The 18,512-nt window shown below is 43.0% G+C and overlaps 1 protein-coding gene across 1 annotated transcript in view; it reads right to left on the bottom strand.

Moving 5' to 3' along the window:
- Positions 1 to 18,512, bottom strand: part of METTL13 (methyltransferase 13, eEF1A lysine and N-terminal methyltransferase) — a 52,991-nt gene that overhangs the window by 11,163 nt on the left and 23,316 nt on the right. The window contains exons 3-7 of the mRNA XM_050767846.1: positions 8,468 to 8,595; positions 7,551 to 7,585; positions 4,458 to 5,332; positions 2,097 to 2,856; positions 496 to 695 (exon numbers count right to left, since the gene is read on the bottom strand). Of these exons, the coding sequence (XP_050623803.1) occupies positions 496 to 695; positions 2,097 to 2,856; positions 4,458 to 4,610 (1,113 nt within the window). The 5' untranslated portion in view covers positions 4,611 to 5,332; positions 7,551 to 7,585; positions 8,468 to 8,595. The remainder of the gene's footprint in view (positions 1 to 495; positions 696 to 2,096; positions 2,857 to 4,457; positions 5,333 to 7,550; positions 7,586 to 8,467; positions 8,596 to 18,512) is intronic.

The raw sequence follows: 18,512 nt of genomic DNA on the forward strand, positions 1-18,512 counted from the left end.
ATACCGTATCACCATTTAGGCAAAAACCTTCAGTTTCCTTCCCAATAAAACACCTGACCAGCAACGTGAATACCTGGATAACCGTGCTGAGCTGTTTTGGCCCTTTCCCATTTACACCCTTAGATAATGATAGTTCTAAGAAGCAAAATGACCAAGAAAATCCAGCTCAAAAAGTGTGGAAGAAGAAACCCACAGTCAGAGCAACTCAAATTAAGAAGAACTGGAGCCCGCAATGTATAGAGCATTTCCGTCCTGCCATGTCTATCGAGTCTGAGAGGCTCCCCCAGACACAGACCCTACTGTACTCACTTTCCTCTCATTGCCTGGGGCAAAGGACAGGGTTTCCCTGCCATGTAACCCTTAGTTGCTGATACCCATCCAGGATTAGATGAGAGTCACAGACTCTAGTCCTAGATCCTGACAAGGCTCCCTCTGCCTCCCTGGCTGCTAACATGACCTCAGAGACCCATGAAAGCTGTACGAAAGCTGTGTTACCTGCTGCTGGGCGGGCATCCCAGCTGGGGCCAGCTCCATAACTCTAGCCGACAGCTCAGCTTGGATGTGGTCCATGCTTTCATACTGCTGACCTCGGTGAAGGGCCACTGTAATCAGCCTCCTGAAGCCAGCACTGGCCGCCAGCTGTTTCCGGCCCTCATCCATGCCAAAGAGCCATTCAGTCTCCCGGCCCTGGGGGACTAGAAAAAAGAACTTGGTTACAGGGAGTCCTGGAAAGAGTGTTCAAGCCCACAACCAATATGGCCCAAATGGAAGGGAGCCAGTCCCTGTCCAAGACCAGCATCTTCCCCAACTGTGACCCACTGAGGAGCTAACGACTCTCTAGTTCACAACACCTAGGGCAAAGCAGCCCACCAGACAAGACGTAGGACCAAGGGTGGAGAAGAAGTGTGGGCATGTCTGTAGGGGAAGGAGGCAGGCACCTACCACAAGAAAAACAGCAATAATGCCAACACAAATAAGTCATGCCAGGCATGACTCCAAGCTGTTGACAAATACATATTAATGGAATCCTCCAACAGCCCAAGCTGCAGGTAGTAGTATTATCCCCATTTTTACAAATGAGGAAATTGAGAAACAGAAGTTACACTATTTGCCCAACTTCACACAATAAGTAAATGGTGAAGCTGGGACTCAAACCCAGGCAGTCTAGCCCCAGACTCTACCCACGCTTGTATTCACTACACTATTTATTTCCACCCATGGATGGATAGAATTACAGAATACTTGAAAAACTGGTTCAGTCACCAGGAAACAAACTACCATAACACCAAGACCATAAACACTTTGCATTTGTCTAGAATGTTCTACTTTTGAAAGCATTTCCTCCTGCTATCTTTTTTATCCTTTTTAAGGTAAATCTGGTATCACTTACTGCTTTCAATAATAATGGTTAATATTTACACAGCACTTCCAAGGCCAGGTACCATTTCTAAGAGCTTTTATACTTCTCACCACTATACCAGAGTTACACTCCCGCTTTATAGGTGAGAAAACCAAGGCAGAGAAAGAAAAGTAACCTGTCTAATGTCATACCATCAGGAAATGACTGAGCCAAAACTGAAACCCAAACAGTCTGGTTCCAGAGCTCACTTTTTTAGCTGCTATCCTATGCTGCCTCTCTAAATTTTGCAGACAAGCACAGCAACTTTCCCAGGTCCTGCAGTTCACAGGATACAGCTGGGACTAGAACCTATGTCTTAGACTTGCTAGTCCAGCATTACTTCCATTACTCCATGCTACCAAGAAACTAGCATCTCTATGTCATATGTGACCTCCTAAATGTATCTCTATTCTCTCTCCCCTACCAACCCCATTCTCACAATTCATCAAGCCTTTGCAATGGCAAATGAGAAGGAATAGGTCTCAACTCGCAGTAGGTTGCTAGAAAGCTATTACTCTCTTTTCATCATGCCTTGGGTGGTCTAGTCCTCTGGAAGTACAAACCCCTGCAAGATAAAAACAGTCAAGAATCCCACCAAAGCCCCAACCCAGCCTCAGCCCCAGCCCAAACCCCAGCCCAAGTCCCAGCCCCTGTAAGCCAGCCCCTCCAGGGAAGAGAGGGAGCAATCCCAACTCACTGATGAAAATCGCAAAATGATTGTCCCGCGATGGTTTCACAGTGGGGCTGTCCACCACGTGGAGGGTGTAGCGTGGCTCCCCCGTGTCCCCATCGCACAAGTCCAGAGACACACTCCCCAGCTTGGCCTTGCGGCGCAGCTGGCTGCACAGCCAGGCATACTGCTGCCGCTCCCGCACCGCCTCGGCCAGCCGCTCGGCACTCTCCAGCCGCACAGGCTTGCCCTGCTCCTGAGCACACAGCTCAAAGATCTGAAGGGCAGAGCCAGGGACTGGCCTGAACTTGGTCATGATGAAGGCAAAGACAGGCAAGGAGAACTGAGGCTCTGCTTCCAACACCTGGTCCTGGCTGTTGGCCACTTGGTGCACCCTCACCATCCACCCCTCCCGGGAGAAGTGGCCCACTGCTTTCTTCAGGATGTGAGCCTGAGCCAGGGAGATGCAGAGATAGCGACCGCCCACCTGCAGGACACGGCCAACCTCAGCCAGCATCCTGTCCACCTGTTGCAGGGTCTTCTCTTCCTCATCTGTCAGGACAGCATCCAGGGTGCCCTTGTCCAACACCACCTGGAACGAGGCATCGGGAAACTCCATCTGTGTCATGTCCATCTTCAAGAAGCTCATCTGGGGCCGTCGCGTGGCATTGCATTCCTTCATTTGCTTGATGACAACCTCACTGATGTCGATGTTCACTATATCCCGATAGCCCACATCATACAGTTGCTCACTCAGTTCTGAGTTGCCACACCCAATCACCAGCACCTGGAGAAAAAATTCGCAGACAAGAGGAAGGTAATCAAAGCAAAGAACTGTGCTTCAGGTACTTCAAGGAATCAAGTCTCACCTTGGCTGAGGCACATTTGCAGAAGGTGGAGATGCTACTACCAGGGAAACAGCAACATTGCAGAGCTGATTCTAGACTCTATCTTGAACCACCACATAGATACTCACTAGTGAAAACCACATTCAGCTACAATACAAGTTATATAAGAATGGGCTTTGTGTTGCAGAAACAAATTAATCATAATTGTTCTTTTCTCTAAAACATGCACTTATTACTTGGGAATTAATAGGAAGTCAGAGAATCCAAATATAGAGTTACAGTTGAAATCCTAGGCCGGGAATAACCATATTTCCTCAATCTACTCATGCCTTTGGCTCCATTAGACAATAAAGTACACTTTGTGAGGATTCAAATCTTACTTCCATCACAGATTCCATCTCACAATATTCAGCTATTTTCTGAAGCCAAACTTAAAATTCAGATTGTTGTCTCCCTCTCCAGGGAGCAATCTTCCATTCAAACTTAGAAATTCTGATATTGCCATCTCTGGAAAAGCATGGTACAAAGAGATGTGCATATGCTTTTGAGCCAGACAGGCCTGAGTTTAAATCCCCACATGACCACTTGGCATGATCTTGGGCAAAAAAAAAAAAAAAGTGGCTCTCAAGGCCTCAGTTTCCTCATCTGTAAAATGCATCCAGGGCCACTCACCTGAGTTTATGATGAGAATTGAAAGACTGCACATGCATATACACGGCACCCAATAAAGGTCTGGCACATAAAGCTTACCCGCAAATGTTAGTTTTCTACCTTTCCTCCTTCCCAACCTCCAGTACAATCTCACCTATTACCAAACCCATTATTGTACTTATCATGTTTCACTTCTGGAACATGTGCAGGGTTTATGTCTTAATGCTCTTATAGCTTAAGGACTGGGCACAGTGCCTGAAACTCGGAGAGCACTGAACAACTATTTGAAAAACAAATTCATACACAAGGTCACAACTGCCGCAGGTTGCACAGGAATACAGTGACAGAAGATTGGAAGTCACTCTTCAAGTAGGATCATTAATCCAAGAATGAGTTGGGGTGGGAGGTTTATTACCTGCAAACCTTTAAAAAAAATTTTGAGACAGCATCTCACTCTGTCACCCAGGTTGGAGTGCAGTGGAGTGATCATGGCTCACTGCAGCCTCAACCTCCTGGGCTCAAGCGATCCTCCCACCTAAGCCTCCTGAGTAGCTGGAACTACAGATGCGCGCCACCACGCCCAGCTATTTTTTTCATTTTTTGTAGAGACGAGGTCTCATTATGTTACCCCGGCTGGTCTCGAACTCCTGGGTTCAAGCGATCCTCCCACCTCGCTCTCCCAAAGTGTTGGGATTACAGGCGTGAGCCACCACGCCCAGGCTGAAAGAGTATTTTAGTTTGTCTTTTAGCAGGGACAATTCAGGAAATGCTGAAATATGCGTCCAGCTAGGGTCCTCCCGCCTGTCACTGTCCACCAAGTGCAAGAGTCCTGTTACTAGTTCCCACCTTCCGGAGCACGTACGAAGGGCTGACAGGCCGCGCTCCTCACCTTTTCCCTGGGCTTGATGTATTTGTGTAGAACCCCGCACAGTTCCAGGTAGGTTCCATACCACTCGAAAGCTTTCTTTCCTCGCTGCTGGAAGAACTTCTCCCAGTAGTCAACGGAGCCAAACTCCTTGGAACTTTTAGGTAAGAGGTTCATGTTCCTACCGCCGGAGCTGCGTTTTCAAGACTCCCCTACTCCCTGTGAGATACCATCTGAGGAGCTTGCCCACCACACGCAGGCTCCGGGACACTGCAGTGGCAATTCTTTCCACGGAAAAACAGCCACATTGATTTGTTCCCCCTGGATGACCCTTACACAACAAACGCACGGGCCACTGAATCTCACACACGCTCGCCCCCTCCTCCGCGCCTGCTGTCCTTGCCCCACGTGAAGAGTCCCTCACGCTTTTCCCGAGCTAGATTTCCGAGCCCAGCAACCATATCCGGGTGCGAGACCTCGTGATTCGTCGGCCGGCCCAGCCCATCCCAGCTAGTCGTTGGTCGCTGCTTTGCATTTCTATCACCTCATTGGCTGAGACGTGCTCGCCTTTCTCCCGAGGCTCGGTCGCAGGCACCTAAACGCTTTTTAGACGTGAGGCCGGCCGACCATTCACGGGACGGGGCGGGACCGCGGGCTGCACTTGTGGCGGAAGAGGCCGGGCCTCTGTGAGAACTAGGTCACGTCCGGGTGCCGAGGGAGCGCTGCTGTGCTGAGGCTGGGCCTTCCCTCTAGGCGGGGCGGAGAGCGCGCTTCCTTCCCGGGCTCGGCGTCCGCTTTGTCTTGGAGCCGGCTTAATCCACTGACTGCGATCGTGCGCCACACAGGGGCGGAGCGCGGCAGACGGGAGCGTACTGATAAAGGAAGATGAAAAGAAAAACCTATGCAGATCGGAGAGAAGTGAGGCAGGAAATGAGTAAAACCAGTCTGTCGTAAAAACGCTGCACATTCTAACCTTGTCAGCTTCTGCGCACCACCAGCCCCCGCCTTATTTTGCCACCTCTGCACCAAAATACAGGATTCTGCTATCAAAAGTGTAATAACGTGAAAATTCAGGACGAAAAAGTAACAAGTAGGCATTCAGAGGTGCCTCCCCTCCTTCTTCCTTCTCCCCTCAAAGCACAACATGCAAAACTCTAGCCTTTCATTTTGATAATTGGCCTCCTTGTTATTCTGACGTTACCTATAACTGCTTATTTTATTGTTTGATAAACATACTGTACTTTCACATGCTCATGCTAATACCCTGAGGAAGCTTCTGTGAAGGGCACTTTTTTTTTCAGACAGGGTCTCACTCTCGCCCAGACTGCAGGGCGGTGATGCAGTCATGGCTCACTGCAGTCTCCACCTCCCAGGGGTCAGGGGATCCTCCCACCTCAGCCTCCGAAGTAGCTGGGAATACAGGTGCACGCCACTGCAGGTGGCTAATTTTTTTTTTTTTTTTTTTTTTAGAAATGGGGTTTCGTCATGTTGTCCAGGCTGGTCTCAAACTCAAGCGATCATCTCGCCTCAGCCTACCAAAGTGCTGGGATGACTGGTGTGAGCCCAGGCATTATTTGAAAATGATCAAACATGTGTATCATTGCGCCTTTCACACCATAATAAATTGCAGGAGAAATATACAGATTGAGGAGAGCAGATAGGCTTGGAATTGAGCATGTGTACTGTGGGCTGTTATATACTACACTAGCACAGGTAGATAGCCAGGTAGACTGTTAATAGTTAAGTAGGTTAGATTGGACTTAAACATTGGTTTTAAAAAGTGATTCTCAAACTGGCATGCATCAGAATCACCTGGAGAACTTGTTAAAACACAGAATTCCCCCAGTCACATCCCAGTTCCGAGTCGTTAGTTCAGTGGTGAGGCCCAAGGATTTGTGTTTCTAACAAGTTCCCACAATGCTGATGATGTTGGTCCCGGAACCACACTTAGAACCACTGTTTTAAAATACAATTAAGAGATAAGTCAAAATGGATATGGTTCCAAATTCGCTATTTTCAATGGTAAATCTAAAAGCTTTCTACAAGTAACATAAGAGAAAATCTGTTTTCATGCTCCCCTTGCTGAGTTCACATTGTTCCTTTCTACCCAAGATAAAGAGAAGGAGTCCTTGAAGTAGTTTCAGCTACTACACCATGCAAGGTTCCGAATGGGTGAAATGTGGGTTCTTTAGGAAGCACGTATTGAGAGCAGAGGACATCACTTGGTACTGAATGTGCTACACAATTCCAAAGAAGCAAAACACCATCGCAGCCAGGCGCGGTGGTTCACGCCTGTAATCCCACCACTTTGGTAGGCGGAGGCGGGCTGATCACTTGAGATCAGGAGTTTCAGATCAACCTGACTAACATGGTGAAACCATGTCTCTAATAAAAATACAAAAATTAGCCGGGTGTAGTTATGTATGCCTGTAGTCCCAGCTACTCAGGAGGCTGAGGCAGGAGAATCGCTTGAACCCGGGAGGCAGAGGTTGCAGTGAGCCAAGAGATCGCGCCACCGCACTCCATCCTGGCCAACAGAGGGAGACTCCGTCTCAAAAACAACAACAAAAACAAACAAATCCATAGCAGCTGCTCTGTGCCCCCCAAAGCTTTATTCAATTCAATTCAACAAATATTTTAATTGTCTAATAGGAGCCAATCACTGTGGTAGAAGCTAAGGATGCAATGGTAAGCATGTTAATCACGTGGAGGGCACATTAAACAATTACAAAAATAACCTGTAATGGGGGTTATAAGTGCTGTGAAGGAGAACCATACCAGTCCAAAATAGTATATCTTTGTGACCCCTACTGATCTAGGGGGTGACCAGAGAAGGCTTCCCTGAGGAAGGGACAAAAATGCTATATAATCTGACTGCTTAATATCAGCATGACATAGGTGAGAAAACAAAAAGCATGGTTCACCCTCTAGAACCTTTACAAGAACTTTTGGCTGCTGCTTTTCCCTCTGTCTCTATTGTCTGTTCTGTTAAGGTCATGTTATTAGAAAAGACAAAGTTATTTCTATCACAGCCCAGGCTCCGGCCCCATATTTGATGCTCTAAAAGTATGATTACTGTTTGCAATGTTTTTCAGACCAAGAGGATAAGTAACTTACCTTTTTCCATCGGTGCCTGCCTCCCTTCTGTGAGCCTAAAAAAGTGATAACAACCAGAACATTTTAAGCTAAAACATACTAGAGATTTTCTAAAATTGTAAGATTAACACAGAAATATTTTAGATATATTGTAACATTAGACCCTAGCATTAACCTTTCAAAATACTTATTTGAAGCTTATTTCTCTCAAGGTTTAACTATGAAATATAATTGATAGGTATGTGTTATCATTATTATAGTTAGTTAATTTAAGCCAATAAGATGTTAAAATGCTTTGTGTTTTGTTAGGATCCCCAGAGTGGTTACCAATATGATTTAAAATGCAAGTTAATTTTAGATAAAGCCCTTCGGTATTGTGGAGTTTTTTCCTAAAAATATAAATCCAGACCTCTGGATATATAATTTACAGTCAAATTTACTTAATTGAAACATACTCATTATCGTGGTAATAATATTCAGTTGATTGTTACTACGATTAATTGTAAAATTAAAAAAGAGGAAATAAAAAGCATCTCTTGACAATTTGGGAGGCAGAGGATGAGAGAGGCAAAATAATGCTCCCCCAAAAATGTCTACCTCCTAATCCCCAGAACCGAAACTGTGAAGGTAACAGGTTACAAGGCAAAGAAGAATTAAGATTGTAGATGCCATTAAGGATGCTAATTAGCTGAAGTAGCAAAACTATCTAACTGAGCTCAATGTAATCACAAGAGTCCTTTTTCATTTTCTTTTTTTTTTTAAGATGGAGTCTTACTCTGTTGCCCAGTCTGGAGTGCAGTGGCACAATCTTGGCTCACTGCAACCTCCGCCTCCCAGGTTCAAGCAATTCTCCTGCCTCAGCCTCCTGAGTAGCTGGGGATTACAGGCGTCCACACACCCAGCTAATTTTTGTATTTTTAGTAGAGACGAGTTCTCACCATGTTGGCCAGGCTGGGTCACAAGGTCCTTTAGAGTGGAAGAGGGAGAGACAGAAGGGCTTGGCCCAATGTTTCTGGCTTTGAAGGAAGGCAGCCATGAACCAAGGAAAGGGGGTGGCCTCTAGAACCTGGAAAAGGGAAAGAAATGGTTGCTCCTATAGAGCCTCCAGAAGAAATACGGCCCTGTTGACACCTTGATTTTAATTTATTGAGACTTGTCAGACTTCTGACTGATCCAACTGTAAGATAATAAATTTGTATTGCGTATGGCACTAGTTTTTGGTAATTTGTTACAGTAGTGATAGGAAACTAATACAGAACATAAACAGGAGAGAGAAAGAGAGAGAGAGAGTATGTGGGTTGGGGCAGAAGGTCACAGTGGGAAGAAAGCAGCAGAAGATACAAGTAGAGGCTGAGGTAAAGAGCAGGTTTTGAGGAGTCTTCTATTCCACATATTTAGCTTCAGCCTGTTGGGCCACAGGAAATAACAGAGAACCAGGGTCATGACAGAAAGACCTGATCTGAGAGATGTTCTCAGGAAAGACTGAGGCACTTGATGACTGATTGAATAGGGGGAATAAAAGACTGAGGGACTCATAAGTGACTCCTACATTGGCCTCTGGATGACTGAAGAAATAGTCTGTAGAAAGAAACGGGGAAGGAGAAAGGGGTATTATTTGTAGAACTGTTACTTGAAAAGAATTTAGAGGTTATCACTCCAGTAAAAACCAGAGCCAGAGCTAAAAGCCAGTCTCCCCACCCTGCTGTGCCTAGCCCAGGGCTCATACCCTTCTCACTTCCTGCCAGTGGTATCCAGTTGGAGTTGGTAGGTCCAAGACATGAAAATGTTTCATGAGTGGGATATAAAATTGAGTAAAGGGAATGTCTCTTTGGTGTACAGGGAGTGGCTCATACAATGCTGGAAACTATTTCAAATTGGAAATCATCTTAGCCAATGGGTTTGTTTTCCACATTTGAAAAGTTTAAAAATGAATGTTCTCCTGTGTCTTGGGATAATAGAAGGCAGACATAATAACATCCTAGGGTAACATTATACCATTTTATTAGCTGAGTGTCAACACGTTTCTTGATGGTATTGTTGACCTGAAAAGTGACTATCAAGCTGATACTGGATTCCTAAGATTGGGTTGATGATAATAGCTACTTATTTATTTATTTGTTTAAGACAGGGTCTCACTCTATCACCCAGGCTGGAGTGCAGTGGTGCAATTACAGCTTACTGCAGCCTCGACTTCCTGGGCTCAAGCGAGCCTTCCACCTCAGTCTCCCAAGTAGCTGGGACTACAGGTACGAGCCTCCATGCCTGGCTAGTTTAAATATATATATATTTTTGTAGAGACAGGGTCTCCCTATGTTGCCCAGGCTGTTCTCAAACTCCTGGCTTCAAGGGATCCTCCCACCTCAGTCTCTCAAAGTGCTAGGATTACAGATGTAAGCCACCATGCCCAGTGCACAATAGTATTTTTTAGTTTGTATAGCATTTGTGATTGGCCAAGAATTTTTCTCATACATTACTTTGAATCCATGGGAAGGAGGTTCAGAGCTACAGAGTTAATTTTCACATTGGCAGAGAATCCCTTTGGGAGAATGTGCCAGCCTTGTACAAGATTAACAAATTAGGCCGGGCGCGGTGGCTCAAGCCTGTAATCCCAGCACTTTGGGAGGGAGGCCGAGGCGGGCGGATCACAAGGTCAGGAGATCGAGACCACAGTGAAACCCCGTCTCTACTAAAAATACAAAAAAAAAATTAGCCGGGCGCGGTGGCGGGCGCCTGTAGTCCCAGCTACTCAGGAGGCTGAGGCAGGAGAATGGCGGGAACCCGGGAGGCGGAGCTTGCAGTGAGCCGAGATCGCGCCACTGCACTCCAGCCTGGGCAACAGCGTGAGACTCCGTCTCAAAAAAAAAAAAAAAAAAAAAAAAAAAGATTAACAAATTAGTTTCAACATAGATGATTACACACTGCTTTCTAAAATATATAGGTAAATATATATATACACACACACATATGTAATTAAGGCAAAATTCCAATTGATCAAAAATAAGTGAAAAAAAGTTATATATGACTGAGCGAATTCAGCCATGACTGCCTCTGGGTATTATATTTGATTCCCATGATTTTCTTTGTGCAGTAGTTTCCTACTCTGTCACTAAGGACATCTGTTGATGGATTGGTTTCCTCATATGCATGGACTGCAAGGCATTAATATAGGGCATATTATACATGGCAAGTTGTTTGCCTTTGGGGCCAGTAGGCAATAACATTTTGAAAGCTGGAAGTCTGGGGAGATGAAGGAATGATGCCAAGGTTAACAGGCTGTGCCTGAATACATTTGACCACTATATGAGGGGGCTCACAAGGCTTCCTTTTGACTGTCTTTTGTTTTCTACAGCCTGGATACTGGGAAAAACCACAAGGGTAAGCTATTAGACTGTTTTCTTCCTAATTTTATTCCAAACTTCAGTTTCTTTGCAGGAAAAGAAAAACTTGAAAAACATTTTTGTTTTTCTCCTACACTCTAGCACTTGGGTGCCTAACCCATGACCATTTCACGTATCCCATTTTTATAGATGATCTCTGTCCTCAGCCCATAACAATATTTTTCCACCACTAAGGGAACGGATTTTAAAACAGCATTTAATAAATAAAATTCACTTGAGTACTCCACCCAGAGTATTTTTTAACGTTCAGATCCAGAGTCCTCAAATAAACTAGAAGAACAAAATTCCCTTTAGTCCAACAAAAAAAAATTATAGTATGTAATACTTCTCTAAAACTAAAACTGTTTTCTTGCCATGGGGCTGCAAGAATGACCTTTTCCTAAGAAGAATCACACATTATGGTGCCAAAACATCTTACTGTTCTTAATTCATCTCATCTTTAAATAGTATATCTTCATCCTCATTGCTGACATAGAAAAAATTTTCCAAATATGTCAAAATTTCATCCAAGCAGCAGTTCTGATGTTTTTCATTTTTTTAATTTTTAAAACATTTTAAACAGTTCATCATGTAAGCTCTGGTGTTTGAAGACTCAAAAGAGAAATGTCCTCAGAGAATATGGTATATTTCTGAAGAGAGCTGACAGAAGAGGGAATCCTTAGCTAGAAACTATATAGCATAGAAGTTAAGCTTGGGATTTGGAATCAGAATGATCTCGACAGGAGCCACCATGCTGGGCTGATTTTAAAACAGGATATTTTTGAACTGAGATATGCTTCACATAAAATTTACCATTTAAAAGTGTACACTGGGCAAGCATGGTGACTCACACCTGTAATCCCAGAACTTTGGGAATCTGAAGCAGGAGGATCACTTGAAGCCGGGAGTTCAAGACCAGCCTGGGCAACATAGGGTGACCCTGTCTCTACAAAACAATTTAAAAATTAGCAGGGCACGGCCGGGCACGGTGGCTCAAGCCTGTAATCCCAGCACTTTGGGAGGCCGAGACGGGTGGATCACGAGGTCAGGAGATCGAGACCATCCTGGCTAACACGGTGAAACCCCATCTCTACTAAGAAATACAAAAAACTAGCCGGGCAAGGTGGCGGGCGCCTGTAGTCCCAGCTACTTGGGAGGCTGAGGCCGGAGAATGGCGTGAACCCAGGAGGCGGAGCTTGCAGTGAGCTGAGATCCGGCCACTGCACTCCAGCCTGGGCTACAGAGTGAGACTCCGTCTCAAAAAAAAAAAAAAAAAAAAAAAAAAAAAAAAATTAGCAGGGCACGATGGTGTATGCATATGATCCCAGCTACTTGGGAAGTTGAGGTGTGAGAATCACTAGAGCCTGGGGCTGGCAGGGTTAGGGGTGGGAGTGGTTCAAAACTACAGTGAGCTGTGATTGTACTACTATACTCCAGCCTGGGTGACAGAGTGAGACCCTGTCTCAAAACATAAAAAATTAAAAGGTATACACTTCCGTATTTTTTAGTACATTCACAATGCTGTGCAATCATTACCACTGTCTAATTCCAGAACATTTCCATCATCCCTACCTCTTAGTAATTAGTCCTATTTTCCCCTCCTTCCCCTCGAAACCACTTACCTATTTTCTGTCTTTAATAGATGTGCCTATTCTGGATGTTTGACATAAATAGAATTATATATTATGTGGTCTTTTGTGTCTGACTTCTTCCACTTAGTATACTGTTTTCAAGGTTCATCTTTGTCATAGCATATAACAGTATATATATATTCCATTTTATGACTGATAATATTCCATTGTGTAGATAAATGTGGTATATCTATTTATCCATGGAGGGAGTTTGGGTTGTTTCCACTATTTGGCTATTATGAATAATCTTGCTATGAACATTAGTGTACAAGAATTTGTGTGAAAAATGTGTTTTTAGTTATTTAGAATATAAAGGAGTAGAACTGCCGGATCACGTGGTAATTTTATGTTTAACTTTTTGAGGAACACAATGATCATTTAAAAGTATAAATCTGTCCATGTCACTCTCCAGTGGCTTCCCAATGCATTGAGAAAGAAATCTAGAATCTTAGCATACCCTTTCATGATCCAACCTTATCTTCTATCATTCTCTTTGTTCACCAAGCTCCAGACACACTCACCTGCCCCTTCCTTCTCAAAAATGCCAATTCCCTTGGTGTTGGGGAAACTGGATATCTATATGCAAAAGAATGAAGTTGGACCCTTACCCAACACCATATACAAAAACTAAAAATGAATAAGACTGTAAAACTTCTAGAGGAAAACTTAGGGGGAAAGTTTCAAAACATAAGATTTGGTAGTAACTTTTTGGTTATGACACCAAAAGCATAGGTAACAAAAGCAAAAATAGACAAATGGGACTACATTAAACTTAAAATCTCCTGTGCATCAAAGGAAACAATCAGAGAGTGAAAAGGCAACCTATGTGATGGAAGAAAATACTTACAAATCATATATCTGATAAGTTGTTAATATCTAGACTACACAAACACAAGCAACAACAACAGCAGCAAAATTTTAAAAAGGGCAAAGGACTTGAAATTTCTCCAAAGAAGATATACAAATGGCCAACAGCATGTGAGAAGGTGTTCAACATCACTAATCATTAAAGAAATGCAAATTTTAAAAAAACAGATAGCATCTCACACCCATTAGTATGGCAAAACAAGCAAACAAACAAAAAAGAAAACAGAAAACAAGTATTGAGGATGTGGAAAAACTGGAACCCTGTGAACTATTGGTAGGAATATAAAACAGTGCAGTCACTGTGGAAAACAGTATGGAAGTTCCTCAAAATGTAAAAGGAGAATTACCACATGATCTGGCAAACCCACCACTGGGTATATATTCAAAATAATTTAAAGCAGACTCTTGAATAGATATTCGCATACCCATGTTCACTGCAGCACTATTCACAATAGCCAAGAGTTGGAAGCAACCCAAATGTCCATGGATGGATGAATGGATAAACAACGTGGTGTGTACGTGCTGTGGAATATTATTCTGCTTGAAAAAGAGAGAAATCCTGTCACATGATACAATATGGATAAACCTTGAGAACATTATGCTAAGTGACATAAACCAGTCACAGAAAAGATAAATACTGAATGATTCCACTTATATGAGGTATCTAAAGTAGTCAAATGATAGAAGCAGAAAGTAGAATTGTAGTTGCCAAGGGCTCGGGGACCAGGAATGAGGAGTTGTTTTTCAATAGGTATAGATTTCAGTATTGTAAGATGAGGAAGTTCTAGACATCTATTGCACAACAATGTGAATGTAGTTAACACCACTGAACTGTACACTTAGAAATGGTTAAGATGGTAAATTGGGTTTTGTTTTGTTTGAGATGGAGTCTCAATCTGTTGCCCAGGCTGGAGTGCAGTGGTGCAATCTTGGCTCACCGAAACCTCCACCTCCTGGGTTCAAGAGATTCTTGTGCTTCAGCCTCCCAAGTAGCTGGGATTACAGGGGTGTGCCATCACACCCAGCTAATTTTTTGTATTGTTTTGCTAGAGATGGGGTTTCACCGTGTTGGCCAGTGTGGTCTCAAACTCCTGGCCTCAAGTGATCATCTCTCCTCTGCCTCCCAAAGTGCTGGGATTACAGGTGTGTACCACTGTGCCTGGCTTAAGATGGTAAATTGTTTGTGATGTTTTTTACCACACTTTTAAAAATAATACTTTTTTAAAATGCCAAAATCTTTCCTGCCTAACAGCCTTCGCTCTTGCTGTCCTTTCTGCCTGGGACACTCTTGCTTTTTGCATGATTGGTTTCTTTTCATACTTCTACTTTCAGCGTAAATGTTACTTCCTCAGAGATAGCTCCCTTCACAATCCTATTCCTTTAAGTAGGTCCCCCATGAGTCTCAGTCTCAACAGCTTGTTTGTTCTTTTTAAAAGACTTATCACAATTTGTAATTAGATAATTTATATATTTTTGTCTCTTTCCTACTAGAATATAAAGTCTATTAGGACAGCAACTATGTCTGTATTTTATTCTTTATTATTCTTCTTATTATTTTATTATTATTACTATTATTATTATTGAAATAGGCTGTCACTCTATCAGCCAGGCTGGAGTGCAGTGGTGTGGTCTCAGTTCACTTGTAACCTTGACCTCCCAGGCTCCGGTGATCCTTCTACCGCAGCCTGCTGAGTAGCCAGGACTACAGACGCTTGCCACCATGCCTGGCTGATTTTTGTGGTTTTAGGGATTTTTTTTTATTTTTATTTTTGGAAAGATGGGGTTTCACCATGTTGCCCACGCTGGTCTCGAACTCTTGGGCTCAAGCGATCTGCCCACCTCAGCCTCTCAAAGCGCTAGGATTACAGGCGTGAGCCATCGTGACTGGCCTATGTCTGAATTTTAAACCACACACCTACCTTAGTAATGGATACACAATAGATAACTAATATATTTTTCTTTCTGAATGAACAAATAAGTCTATGTAAACTGGGAAGAATCACTTCTACCTCATGGAGTTGCTGTGATAGTCAGGTGTGTTACATGTATAGCTCAGGGCCTGCCTCCTGGTAAAAACTCAACCATTTTTTTCATGAAAAGGTATGTTGATTGTACGAGATGATTTTTGATTGTCAGTCCAACTCCAAGGTTCTCAATGGTACAAGGGTACCAGGCAAGGCAGGGCTATAGGCAGACTAGCAAGCAGAACACCTGCATTCTGGTCAGGAAGTGCAACCCTGCCAACAAGTAAGATCTTTCATGCCTGGGCCCTACAGGTGAGGAAGTCATTGTTCTTTGCTCAGAACCTCCCAGTATTCTCAAAGTTGTCCACACCTTGTGGAAAAGGATAAAATACTTAAAGTAGGAGTTCCAAACCTAGGGAGGCTTGAGGAACCATGGAGAGAATTCAGAAGGTCTGTGAACTTGGATGGGGAACAAATGACATCTTTATTTCCATTAAGTCAGCATTTCCTTTATTATAAATGTTGCCCTCCTCAAAAAATCAAAACCCTCAGTAGTACTAGCTGTACCTGCGGTTTTGTTACCAAATCACTAAGATGGTCCTACATTACAATCGTAACTGTCTTGAAATAGTTTATGCTCATTATTAATTCAAAATTATGACAAAAATTAGGCCTGCCATTAGATTTTGTTATTTAATAAGTTAAAAAGCATAGATATTAATATTTCACAAATTTTACCTTTAAAATGTGTGATAACATTATTTCAATATCACAGGGTTACTCTGTAATTCTGTGTATTTTATTTTGATATATCTGGAAACATTCTAAGTGGTCCATTAACTTCACTAGATTGCCAAAAGGGTTCTTGGTACATTTATGTGTTAATTATGCACAGAGCTTGTTATGAGAAAAACTTGGGACTATAAGTCCCGCCACCCTGCTCCCCATTCAAATTAGGAGGGTGCCGAGAGAACAAAGAATGACTCAGATGTCCAGTTCGACAAGTAGATGAGTTTATTAGGACTTACATGCAGGGCACTCCTGGACGGCCGCAGGAGAGCTCTAGAGGTTCGCAACTACCACCTGTCTTTAAGCTCCTTCTAAGCTAATTTTCTGGCTCTTTGCCTACTGCATTTGAGCAATGAAACTTTTTCTTGGTAGGTTCTCAGGGACACCTGCTTCTTGGCTGGGCACCATAGCCGTGGCTCACCACCCAGGCTTCAGGGTTCAGACAGTAGACATACACCTTTAAATAACCTGAGGACCTGGCTGGGCATGGTGTAATCCTAACACTTTGGGAGCTGAGGCAGGCAGATCACTTGAGATCAGGAGTTTGAGACCAGCCAGGCCAACATAGTGAAACCCCATCTCTACTTAAAATACAAAAATTAGCTGGGTGTGATAGTTCATGTCTGTAGTCCCAGCTACTTGAGAGACTGAGGCAACAGAATCACTTGAACCTGGAAGGCAGAGGTTGCAGTGAGCCAAGATCACGCCACTGCACTCCAGCCTGGGCAACAGAACAAGACCCCCATCTCAAAACAACAACAACAAAATATCTGAGGACCCATCACATTACACAATTCCTCTCACACAACAGAGGTTCCATGAATGATTCTTCATGATCATAAGACATTATATTCTCATACTTTGGGTTCTACTTTGACTCTGTAATCATGTAAAGAATAAATTAGAAAGGCCAGTTTGGTTCTTAGGGATAATTTGCCTATGTTTTTTTTTTAATCTTGTTAGCAAAAGACTTATTGTTTCACTTCAATTTTTCATCATGTGAAGAAAATCTGAAATGTATCTATTTAAGGTATTTTGCTGACACCATTCCATTCCTTCTAAATAACTGCTTATATACCACTTATGACTATAGCACCTCAGGCAAGGAACTCTAATGGAGCCCTTGTGATTTGTGATGTCATTTTAATTCAGTGAAGTATAACTATGACTCCGAGACCAACTTTTCATGGATTTTGTTTTAATGTTTCAAATGAATGTCAGCAGAGGATGTAGAATCTCCTTGCTTATAAAAGAGTAAAAATTGAAAACATAAAAACATTCTTAACTCTAACAAAGGAAAACTGCAATGCCAAATACTCAAACTAATGATGAATTATTTTATACTCAATATTTTATATTCAGTATTTAATATTGAAGAAATATCCAAACTTATTAGGCATGCTAAAAGACAGAGTCGTACGATCAAAAGTCAAGAAAAAATAGACAATAGAAAGTAACCCATAGGTAATCCGTGTATTAGATTAGCAAACAAGGACTGACTGAAATGTTCAAGAAAATAGACAAAAAGATATAGAAATTCACCAGAGAATTATAATCTATTTTTCAATGTAAATTATGGAACCAAAAAATTTACAATAACTAAAATTAAGAGAAGCCAGGAAAATCAAGGGCATATGGCAACAGCAACCACAGAGCAGATGGGGAAATGTTGCTATGCACATGGATGCTGACGCTGACTCAGCTGCACCTCTGGAGCCCTGTGTCAGGCCGGAACCCTGAAATCTAATGCAGACTCAAAAAACTTGTGCACCCATTTTAAAAAATAAAACTTCAAAAATGTAAACTCTGACATTTATCTTCAAGAGTATCCTCCTAGTACTACATTGCAGTTAATAGGTACCAAAACATAAAGTTCTCTGTCAAGAGCAATTCTTCAAGAAGCACATGCCTATAGTCCCAGCTGCTCAGGAGGCTGAGACGGGAGGATGCCTTAAGCCCAGGGGTCCCAGGCTACAGTGAGCCATGATCACGCCACTGCACTCCAACTTAGGTGATGGAGTAAGATCTAGTCTCCCCATGCCCCCCAACCCAAAATTGTCAAAATGATTCTAAACCCAAGTACATTTTAAAATTTTCTATCATGACATTTTTAAAATAGTTGGACAATTAACTGTTGCTCTATTTATAAAGGATTAGGGAAAAAATGATGGCACAGCAATTGCCAAAAAGCTTTCTTTAAAATTACTACATAAGGGTGGCTGATACAGTTTGGCTCTGTGTCCCTTCCAAATCCCATGTTGAAATGTAATTCCCAGTGCTGGGGGAGGGACCTGGTGGGAGGTGACTGGATCTTAAGAGCAGATTTTCCCCTTGGTGTTCTCATGGCAGTGGGTC

The sequence above is a fragment of the Macaca thibetana genome, chromosome 1, assembly GCF_024542745.1.
Source record: "Macaca thibetana thibetana isolate TM-01 chromosome 1, ASM2454274v1, whole genome shotgun sequence".
Classification (NCBI taxonomy): Eukaryota; Metazoa; Chordata; class Mammalia; order Primates; family Cercopithecidae; genus Macaca; species Macaca thibetana.